Source organism: Amblyomma mixtum, chromosome 1 (assembly GCF_055824585.1).
Source record: "Amblyomma mixtum isolate Tamu chromosome 1, ASM5582458v1, whole genome shotgun sequence".
NCBI lineage: Eukaryota > Metazoa > Arthropoda > Arachnida > Ixodida > Ixodidae > Amblyomma > Amblyomma mixtum.
Window position 1 is genome coordinate 61,214,090 of NC_143012.1, and position 11,710 is coordinate 61,225,799.

Sequence of the window (11,710 nt, forward strand, 5' to 3'; positions counted from 1 at the left end):
AATGTTCAGCAGATACCACAGCAGGCCCTTTCACCAGCTCGCGAGCGCGTTCATCTTTCAACGCGTGTTTACTTGTGTGACCGAGCAGTCTCAATGACTTTTTGGTCTCCCGAGAGGCTTTTTCACATATGCGTGTATCACTACGCAGTTGCAGAGCCATAACTGTACCGACTGCATACGCACAAATGCGGCTTGTTGAAACACAGCGCGCGCCATAAATGTATACGTCGGGTTTTTCACATGTACTACAACGGACCTAAATCGGCTGAAGATTGTAACCAAGGAGACACTCAAACCAACGTCAGTCGGCTAAAGAAAGAAAAAACGAAACCAACTCACCTTTCTTGCCTTTTCCCACCGCCTCTATAGCTGGTTTGACTGCAGCTACGCATCCAAAATCTGCACAGCAAAGGAAGGCCCAAAATTACGCGAGAAGACTGTGCTGAAGAATAAACTAATCGGACTCACCGCTTCCACTCCGTACTCTTCCCGCCGCGCGAAAGAGCGACGCCAGCAACGCGCGCCGCCACTGGACCGGCTTTGGCAGTGGCTGTTGCTGGGCGCAAAGTAATGCGCGTGCTGCGAACAGCTAACTGCTTCGTCAGCGTCACGTGTGCCCTCTTCCGCCCCGCTCACATCTTATCACACAGCGTCACGGCCAAGCACAGCTTTCCTTTCGTTCTCGTTTTCTTTGACTGGCTGTCAAAACCAAAGTCACGAAATAAACCTCGTTCTTTTTGCTCCAGCCACCCCTCTCGTTTCGTTCTAGCGGGCTCCGCCGCCGACCCGTTGGTGTATTCGCCAACTGCAGCCTGTACAGCCACAAGGCTTGAAACCACGTTGAATTGATCACGGTGACTGAAGATTGTCACAACGACTTACCTAAAAGGGATAATTATTCCCTAAATAATGCTTAAAAGTCTATACCAACCTATTGTTACTAACCATGTAAAATTTAGTTTAAATTCAAAACTGATATTCCAGCGCTGTGAATAATCTGTGTAAAAGTATGCAGAAAATGTTTTGAAAATCGTAAACGGCGTTATATGCCACTAAGCATCACGATTTGCGACCTAAAAGGGAAAAAAATTAAAAAATGAAATAAAAAAAAACAATAAAATTACAGTACAGAGAGCGGAGTCGAACGGCTGACCTTTCATGCGCAACACGTGCCTCTAATGCACTGCGCCATAGCAGCGATGTCAAGCCGTCGTTCTGAAAGAATATTTATAACCAGCCTTAACGGTGGCTGCTACCTGCCGGTGGGCGGCGCTGTCTTCGCTGGCTGTACCGGCTGCATTTGGCGAACACGCGACCCGTTGGCAGGCGTCCGCCAGGCGCCGGCCCGTTTGTAACAGCGCGTTTTGAATTATTTGAATGTGTAGAAACTGTATGGTTGCAGAGCTAGGTTTATATTTAAAGCATGTAAATGTTCGTTTGACAATGAAAACTCGTACATATGCACTTGAAAAATGTCAAAGGTACTGATATGTCCAACGGTCGTACACCTAATGTCCATAATCGGAAATTAGCAAAGTCCACTGGTAGTAAACCATCGGTGGTGGTGGTGGTGAAAAACTTTAATATTCAAAGAAAGTTTGAGGGTCAAAAAACCCTGCTTGCATGGTCGGTATCCTTAGTCCGGGACACCGCACGACGAGGCCCCGTCTCGCGCCCGCTTTACTAGAGCCCTTTGGGACTCCAGTGTGGAGCAGTTGAGGAGGGCAGTCTCCCATGCCTCTCGGGTGGGGGTGGGGGAAGGGGGAAGGTGGGGATTTTGAGTACATGCCCACACCATGTGAAAGATATCGCAGATCTCTGAACAGTGCGGGCAGCGCCCATCTGTGTTCGGATCGAAGTGTTTTGCTATGGAAGGACAGAGAAGAGTTCCTGTCTGCAGGCGCCGCAGAGTTCGCTCCTCCGCCTTACTCAGCCCCTTGGCAGATGCCGGGTAGAGACGGTGGCTGTCGCAATAATGAATTAGGATTTCGCGGAACCGCAGAAGCGGTTTATGAGCTTCTGAGCCAGGAGAGCTAGGATGAGGAGCCCGGTGTGTGAGCGCTCTGGCGGCCGCATCAGCGGCCTCATTGCCTCGTAGACCCTGGTGGCCAGCAGCCCAGATCACTTTTGTGCGAGTTGGATCGGCGGGAGGTCCTGCAGACTTTCGCTTTTAGACGTCCATCACTCGCGAACTGGCGGAAGTCCTGCGGATTCACTCATTTGGACGTATTAGTCGGTCCGGCGCGGTATGATCCTCTGGTCATCCGCTGTACATATCTGGTTCGGTTTTATGGCGCTTAGCGTCCCAACGCGACTCAGGCTATGAGAGACGCCGTAGTGAAGGTCTCTGGAAATTTCGACGTTAAAGAACCGCAGGTGGTCGAAATTTCTGGAGCCCTTCACTACGGCGTCTCCAAACAATAGGCCAAACTTTGATCTCGGATGGACTAGAGGACCCTGCAAATGTTGCAGTCACCGACTCAGTTGGTATACGAGAGCCTCCAGCCTCTCTGCTGCAGCGGTAAACTGACAGGATGCCAACACCGGCGTCATGTAAGTCTGCAAGAACTTCCCCTGGTGTAGCGTAAGGATCCACCCCGCGGATAATTCATTTTACGGAGGCAATTGAGTTGCTCAGGAATAAACACTTTCACCGGTGGTGAGGCGAAAGAGGCGCACTGCAGGAAATCGGAAACACAATCCAAGTCAGCCGATTTGCACAGAATTCCTCTCTTGCCAAATGGTCGCACCTCCAAAATCTCAAGACAGCGGCTGGTCGCTGTCTTTAGCTGCTTCTGGATGATTCGAGAGTTTTGAAGCGAAAAGCTTCACTACCCGCACCACAGCCGCGCTTCGCGTGAGCCGTCGGAGCCAAGATTTGCCACAGCTGCGCATGCGGGAAACCGAGTGACGTCACGCGCGGCGCAGGTGGCCGTAGCCGCCACCGCGCCGACTCCGCCGCCTGACCTTTCGGCGCAGCCACGCGCTACTGCGCATGTGCGCCGCCTCCTCACCGCCGCTACGACGGCGCGCTCGCCTCCTCGCCACCGTTTGACCATTCGTTGCAGCCGCGTGTTCACAACAGTTACTACGCATGTGCAAGGAGGGCTATATAACGCGCTTGCCTACACCGTTATCTTGATGCTCCCAGTGCATTGTGCGAACTGCGACAGCCATGACGTCAAACAAAGCATAACTGCAGCTCGTACTGGAGAAAAGCCACTGTCATTTCTTTTATTTTAATTACACCATCTCCTGCAGGGACCAGTGGCACAGGGATAAGCTTGACATCGTTTGGACCGAAAGACGTTAGCGGCATATTTTCAGCCCGCAAACTGGTCAACCAGGTTACCGGACCTGAGCCCGGGGAAGACATAGCCATGGCGGTAAGCCTACAGAGCATTGGAACCTACATCCAAAGGAGGGGAAAATTTGGCCAAATCCCCCACTCTGGGGACGGCCTCACCAAAATTTGAAGAGAGGCCAGAAGACGCACAGGCAGGCCGTGAAACAGAAGCACCAACAGGGACGACAGGGATCAGCAGTAGGAAGGGCAGCTCACGCTCTCAAGCTCTGAATGATAATGATGATGATGATGTCCTCAGGCTGAATGGCACATACCCACGGCGGTGGATTGGCTAGGGTGCATAGCGGATACAAACGCACACATGTACAAGCAATGGAGCATTTTGATAATTTTGGGACGTAGAGCTAGAATTTGTACAAAACAAAAAATACGGAAAACGAAAAGTAGTGAATTCGCATTCTAAAAGAGGAATCTACCAGATGAAATTATATAATCATAAATATAATCGCACACTGGTTTCAGGGCATATCCCTTCGCGCTTGCCCCGAAGGATAGGAGAATCGGAAGAGATAGAGGAAGCCCGAGTCGAGCGAGGGGGATCTCCAAGTAAATTCTACGGAGAGCAGCGAACCGCCGGCAGGAAAGGAAAAAGTGTTCTATGTACTCAAATCAAAATATCACATTCCCTGTACACGAGTGCGTTTGTATCAGCTATGCACCCTGGCCAATCCCCCGCTGTGGATATGTGCCATTAAGCCTGAGGACATCACCATCACCATCATCATCATCATCATCGCCACAAGACTCTGAATGTTAACCAGTGTACGCTTTTCGTCTTTGTCAGGACTCGCGCTGATCGCAACGCCAGCACGGAGTTGTTTCTTTTCGCATTATACCTACTCCAATCACCGTCATGACTTCTGGTGTTTTTTCTTTCACCGTCTGGTTTTCGCCTCGTTATGTCGTTCAAATTTCTTGGGTTTTCCTCGTAAGGAACACAGTATCGGACGAGTTAAATACCTTTGACATCCCTGCGGTTATGCGTGGAATAGAGTTCGCCGAAGAAGAGGGCGAAGGCAGCTGAGGAAGGGCAGCCGTCGGCGGAACCAATAGCGACTACGACAGGAACACAACGCTACCGCAGGCGAGATGTTTGGTCACCAAAATCAGCCCCTCGCGCAGGACACCATTGATGCCGTGCATTCGTTGAACAGAGCTCTCAACATGGTCCACAACATCAACCAAGGCCTGCCCCATCAACTGTTCAACGCTGGCCTGTTCGGGCAACAGTTTCACGGAAACAACTGGATGGTCGCACTACACGGGCTCAACGAAGGAGATGCCGGCATGGCGCCCCAAAACGCTGTAATTGGCCCCGGTCAAGGGCAAGCCGATGAGTTTGCTGGAGAAGTCAACCTGACAGTCGGGAGAGGAGAGGGTATTCCAGCAGGGTCCATCCAAGGAGAGGGTGCTCGGAGGCTCCGTTCTCCAGACTGGAAGCGCCTAGAACTGTTACCCTTAATTAAGAAGGCTTATCGGGAGCATTTGAACACATCACTGCGGTCACCCGTCGAAGTCGACGCCTACCGTGACGCCAATGACATCGCGGTAAGAGGCCGTGGCGTGCCGAAGCCTATTCTGAACATCGAGGAGGCTGGCTTCCCCAAACATCTGATGGAAGCCGCCCAGGCAATAGGGTTCGACCCACTCAGCGGGCTCCACGGCCAGTGCTGGCCAGTAGCGCAAAGCGGCAGGGACCTTCTCGCTATTGTCAACAACGAAGCTGAGAGAAGGACAATGGGCTACCTCCTGCCCGCCATCGTTCACATCCACTATCAGTATCCCTTTAAGCCCGGCGACGGACCTATAGTGCTTGTGCTGGCAGCTACCCGGGAGTCGGCCCGAGGGATTGAGCAAGCAGTCCTTAACATCGAGAAGTACACGCGCATTCGAGCTATGTGTCTTTTATCGGGCCTCCCGAAAACACCGCAGCTCGAGCAGCTGAAGAAAGGCGCACAGATCTGCATTGCTACTCCTGCCCGCCTTGTGAGCTTCATGGAGGATAGGTACGTGGACCTGAGCCGTTGCTCCTACCTGGTCGTTGATGGTGCGGACCGCATGGTGGCGATGGGCCTGGAGAAGCAGCTTCGCACCATTGCAAAACACATCCGGCCGGATCGCCAGACGCACATGTGGGTCACCTCGTGGGCAGCGGACATGGACGACCTCAGCGAAATACTGCTCACGGATCACGTGACGGTCAGATTCGGGACGTCCCTGGAATGTCAGTTGCACCGAGTACAGCACGTGGTCTTGGTCTGCGAGGAGGACGAAAGAGACAATGCACTCATCACCCTCTTCCAGGACATACTCTGTGATGAAAGGGACAAAGTAGTCGTGTTTGTGGAAGCGAGGCAGACAGTGGACGACCTGGTGGTCAAGATGCACGACCATAACTGGCTTGCCGTTGGTGTCCACATGAAGAAGAAAGAACAGGAGCGCCGCTGGGCATTGGAGGCATTTAGACTCCGCAGTGTGCCCATTCTGGTGACAACCTGCGAGGCAGTGTGCGGTCTGGCCGCGGACGACGTGCGTTTCGTGGTGAACTACGACCGCCCCGCCAGAAAAGAGTACATTCAGCGAATCAAATACGCCGCTCGCGTCGACGGTTCCGGTAAAGCCTACACTTTCCTAGCGCCCTCCGACAGCTGCCAAGCCAAGAAGATGATTTCGATATTGAGCGATGCCGAACAGGACATTCCGCGTGACGTCCTCAACATTGCCGAGAGGAAGGTGCCGTCGGGAAGGTCACCTGCTCTGGACTGCCACCAGTGATTCTTCGCTGTGTATTGGCTGCCTGAAGAACTCAAGTGGCAGTGGCACTTCAAAATTTGTTCAGGAGCGTAAATTGCTGGGCTAGTTGGTTCATAATGTTGTCAGGGTTGAACCAGCGGAACACAGACGCCGGACAAGAAAAAGGAGGTACACACACCACACCGCTGGACTTCCAACTGATTTATTTCGAAGAAAACCACCACATTTAAAGGCTTCCCTGCGCAAGCGCACACTCGGGATGATGGGAACAACTGTATTAAGATAAAAGAAAGTTATATTCTTTATCCGTGATAAAAACCGAGGGATCGCTGACACACTTCTCCTTGTTTTTCCTGATTAGAAACGCTTCAAGAATTTCACGCTCTCGTCTTGATTTCCCCCGACCGATAATGCTCGTGCGGTGAAGCAAAGGAGAACATCCTTCGCATACCTTAACATGCAAGGCTAAATTGCTTCCAGTGCCTGAATTGAACGTTGTTCGGTGCTGCCTCAGACGTTCATTGATGCACCAATGCACGGATCACGGATCAAGAATATAACTTTCTTTTATCTTAATACAGTTGTTCCCATCATCCAGAGTGTGCGCTTGCACAGGGAAACCTTTAAATCTGGTGGTTTTCTTCGAAATAAATCAGTTGCAAGTCCAGCGGTGTGGTGTGTGTACCTCCTTTTTCTTGTCCTGCGTCTGTGTTCCGCTGGTTCAACCCTGACAACATTATGAACCAACTAGCCCAGCAATTTACGCTCCAGAACTATTATTCTTCTACTCTGGGCCCTTTTCTTCGTGTTCAAGCATCTTCGGGTGTTTTATCTTCCTGCGTCAGCGCCATTGCTCTGACTACATGTAAGGCAAAAATTTTGTCTCATTGTCTAAAAAGCGGATTTCCGCCATTGGAAGTGTGCCAGCTTTTCGGCCCTCTGCCACCGTCTTCAGGCCACTGGAAGCGTGTCTGTAGAATACTGAAGTCGGAGCTATATCGGCAGGTCAGACACCTGCGGGATTGGCTGCGGCATGCCTGCCTTCAGATCGGGAATCCCTGGGCGGCTTCTAGCAGGCTTCGTGAACATCTCCGCCTAGCATCCCTACTTACGGAGACCTGCTGGAACGACCTTCGGCGACATTTGCCCAAGAAAAAGTGTCAGCCTGAAACAAGGACAGCTGTGACGTACCTAGAAGGAGCCTCCCTTCCATCGGAGTTCGACAACCTACTGAAGCTGGGCCCTAAGTACGCCCAGGAGCCGCAGATTCGAAAGCATGAACTTCTGGCAGCTGTGCACAGTATTGCTGGAAAGGCACCACCTGAGAAGAACAGTCACTGCGTCTCGGAGGGAGTAGGCTGTCTTGCACGGATTTGGCCTAGCCGACATAAAAGAAGCAAGATCTTCGCCCCTTTGTCAACCATTTCCCGCAGGAGGGCCTCAGCCTTCTGCAAGCAGATAAGGAAGGAGGGTTCGTGGTTTTGCCTTCTTCACTTTTTAAGACAAAAGCCGCCGAGGCTATCGAGAACTTCAGGAATTCAGACTTAAAACCACGAAAGGCTAAGGCTCTGGCATTGGGGCTGTTAAATCGGCTGAACTTGCGTCGCCTGGAAGAAGAAGTTCGGAAGAGGGATCAAGACGTCCTGCGGGTGTTCTTCAGCGCTAAAACTCATAAGCCTGGTTATCCGTTCAGTGCCATCGTTACAGAAGAAGGGTCTTGGCAAAAAGTCGTCTCCAACTACCTCAAGGTTTCCTTCGAGGGTCTGGTGCCTACGGATCCCCTTAGGGTGAAGAGCTCACTGAACCTGGTAGAATGCCTCTGTTCCGGTTTTCCCGGTGCCAATGCAGCCTTCTCTTTGGACATTGTGGACTTGTTTTACTCTGTTCCGCATGATGAACTCTTTTGTGCTGTACGCGAATTAATTGAAAGAACCGGGACAATTTCCTTCCAGAATAAGTGTGGCATATCTCTGGAATCTTTCCTTGAGCTGTTGAAGGTGTATTTAAATTCGACAATTGTTCAATATGATAGCAAGTACGTGGTGCAAAACCGAGGTATCTGCGTTGGCTCGTGTGTAGCGCCAGTTCTCTGTGACATTTTTTTTAGCAAAAATTGACTCGATTCTACAGGATTCTATTCAAGACACACGTGTTATTAGGGTTTTCAGATATGTGGACGATTTTCTAGTCATTTTAAAATTAAATGAAACTGACCAGCTCACTCTTGTGGCAGACCAGCTTTTAAATGTTTTTAGCGCATGCTCTGACAACTTGGCTTTTACCAAAGGGATTCCTTCTGACAAGACCATTAGGTTCCTTGATTTAGAATTGAGTTTTTTACCCGACGGGCACGTGTGTTGGAAATATGCGCCCAGGACTAAAAAGTCGCTTTTGCCATATGCATCGGCTCATTCGAAGCTGGTGAAACGCAGCATCGCAAATTTGTGGTTTTCGAACGCTCTCAAGAAAAGTTGCCCACATGTCATGCAGCAAAGTCTGGCCGAGCAGGTCGCGCGGTTGTCGGATTCTTGGTTTCCCCCGTCGGTTTTGCTTGCGGGGGGTGAATCACTGGGGAATAAGATGAAGAAACTGTCGGCTAAGTCTGCAAGTCCATCGCAAGAGAACAGGAAGAAGATTGAAGTGCTTCCTTACTGCCACAAGACATCGCATGGTCTAAAAAAAGTGGCACAAAAATTCGGTGTCACTACGGTTTTTTCTGCCCCCGGAAAACTGTCTGCTTTGTGCGCCCATATTTCTGGTGGTCCGCAGAAAAAGGGGACCTGTAAAACCAAGCACCAAACGAGGTTCACTTCGTGTGAAGTAGGGGTGGTGTACTGCATCCCATTGTCCTGTGGGAAAACCTACATCGGGAAAACCGGAGAGTGCATCAATGAACGTCTGAGGCAGCACCGAACAACGTTCAATTGAGGCACTGGAAGCAATTTAGCCTTGCATGTTAAGGTATGCGAAGGATGTTCTCCTTTGCTTCACCGCACGAGCATTATCGGTCGGGGGAAAACAAGACGAGAGCGTGAAATTCTTGAAGCCTTTCTAATCAGGAAAAACAAGGAGAAGTGTGTCAGCGATCCCTCGGTTTTTATCACGGATAAAGAATATAACTTTCTTTTATCTTAATACAGTTGTTCCCATCATCCAGAGTGTGCGCTTGCGCAGGGACACCTTTAAATGTGATGGTTTTCTTCGAAATAAATCAGTTGCAAGTCCAGTGGTGTGGTGTGTGTACCTCTTTTTTCTTGTCCTGCGTCTGTGTTCCGCTGGTTCAACCCTGACAACATCAAAATTTGTGCGCGACGTTGGTATTGAACCGTCGTAAAAGGAGATGATAGCGCTTATCCTTTCCCAGAGAACAATCTTCTTCCAGCAACACTTTGGGCAACACATCCTTGTACTGATGCCCGTTGGAGATTGACATTTTGTTGGATTGTTTAAAAATTCGATAAAATTTGGGCGTTCATTGCAGGATCGATTTTCGATACTGTGCGCTCGTTACATTTCGCCCGTTTGTAAGCTCAGATGAGAGCAAAACCCTCGAGCTATCCTTTATGTTCAGGAAGAACTAAGAATGCTTTATGCTCGATTGTTCACAACGTGAGGCCAGAGAAATTTGTCGCGTAAGAGAAAGAACGATGAGTCTCCGCTGGAATCCTTCATTAGGCAAGGAGGCCCAAGCGCAAGCCGTCTTATTTCTTCGGCAGGTGCATTTATCCATCGCACAAAGAATGAAGCACAACCCCGACTCGATTGCCAAAGCTGCTGATAGATGACGAGCACGCTATTCCCGGAACTATCCAGGAGGTGTTACAGGCTGGCAGCGAAAGAGCAAAATGCTACGGTGCAAACATCTGCTAATGTCGATATCGTGCAGAGCGCCCCTCTGTGCTTCTAAAGACATCACTATTCATTCGAAGCTCATGTTTCTCGGCAGCTGACATCGAAGGCATCTTCCCTGTAGGAATCTCCGGAAGGCACAGTCTAAACAGAAAATAGTAAGAAGGGAGTAAACTATACTCTAGCGCACACTCTTTTATAAAAGAATGTGCGCTAGAGGACAGCTTACCGTATTTTTACTCCCATATAGGCGTATTCCTGTCTAGAATTCCCAGCAAACCAAAAACCTCTCAGAGACGTAGGCAGACGTCTCTGAGAGGTTTTTGGTTTGCTGGGATGCGGCAGGTGCTGCCAAATGTTTGCCTGCCCCCCCCCCCCCCCCCCCTGCCCCCGCGGGTGGGCAGGGGGCCTTTAAAGGCCCCCTGCCCACCCGCGGCCAGCAGACACTCTCTACCTCACTTTGAGCGAGCCTCCTCTCCTTCCATTCCCTCCTCGAAATTTTTCTCTCCCGCTCCTCGTCGAGTAGGCTCGGCAAGGCAAAATCACCCCTTCCTTCTCCGGTGTAAGCCGGAGGCGTGGTGTTTGTGGAGTGCGTCACAGGGCGACGTCATGGCCCCGCCTTCAATAGAATTCTTTTCTTGGTTTTTGCATTTTCTCCGCACACTGAACGATCGAGAGGCGCGATCGGCTCGACCACCTAGACTTGTTAGCGAGCGCATCCTTTCATACATCTGTTTGTCATTCCCAGTTAACGAGCCACCTTTTCATTTTCTTTTAGGCCTCCCCACCGTTTCACGAGCGGAGGGGCGGAAGTCGGTTGTGTTCGAAACACACGGCGAAGCGCGGACCCGGCAACCGCCCGTTTGCTTTTCTCCATGCGTGTTTGTGTTCTGTGTGTTTGTGTCTTTTCTCCGCTCCAAAGCATATGTCATTCATTGGAGTCAAGGCGTACGCAAGATGCACGAAAGATAAGCGGTATGTGTGCGGAGCGGTAAAGTGGGCGAGCGAGGGAAAGGCTCTGCTGCACTACTAATTAAAACCTTGTTTTGGGGGGCTCGCATAGAAGAAAAGAAACTGAGAAGGGAGCCCGCACGCAGAGCGTCTCGTGACGGGATCACGGCGGGGGGGGGGGGGGGGGGGGGCGAGCCAACTCCCTCAGTTTTACTGTTTTTTTACTTTTTATGGCTAGGGTTCAAGGCTGTCGCCGCACGCTCCCTCCGCAGTTTTTTTTTTTTTTGTTCCTTCATGCGGGTTTGTAGGCATGAGCCAGAACAGAAGGCGCTGCGGAAAGCGTTGTGCAGACGACGCGACGCCAAGGCTACGCCCAACCTTCTCCCGTCAGTCAGAACGATGCACCAATGGAGTGCCTTTAGCGAAAGTAGCCCCCCCTTGACGTCAGCGGGGTGCAGAGTAGTGGGCCGATCCCGTTTTTGAAGGAAGGAAAGAACGAACGGGCTTTGATTTGAATTTTCGCAGCTTTTCGGGGCGCGCATGGCTCTAGTATTTTGCAAAGGTTATCTTCGATGCCTCATCTATGCAGTGGGCTTGTTTTTCAAAAATGTCCGGACCCTGGTCAGTGGCCCTTTAACTGAAAGAAGTAAATATTCTTTATTATATTTTTTATTACCGTTGCATTTCTCATTTCGTACAACAAAGGAAATGACAAGACCTGTAACCCGTTGCCCAAACGGCGCTGGACTGATACCTATTCGAGCAGGTTATTACACGCAGTGCTCTTTT

The 11,710-nt window shown here is 50.7% G+C and overlaps 1 protein-coding gene across 1 annotated transcript; it reads left to right on the top strand.

Moving 5' to 3' along the window:
• Window positions 1–4,456: 4,456 nt before the first annotated feature.
• On the top strand, window positions 4,457–6,142 carry LOC149366447 (putative ATP-dependent RNA helicase DDX5). The gene has a single exon (XM_089559204.1). It carries the CDS (start codon window positions 4,457–4,459, stop codon window positions 6,140–6,142), a length of 1,686 nt encoding a protein of 561 aa, XP_089415330.1.
• The last annotated feature ends 5,568 nt before the right edge of the window (window positions 6,143–11,710 follow it).

Excerpts from the sequence above, each read along its gene's own strand:
- LOC149366447 (XM_089559204.1), top strand. The coding sequence starts at position 4,457 with ATGTTTGGTCACCAAAATCAGCCCCTCGCGCAGGACACCATTGATGCC.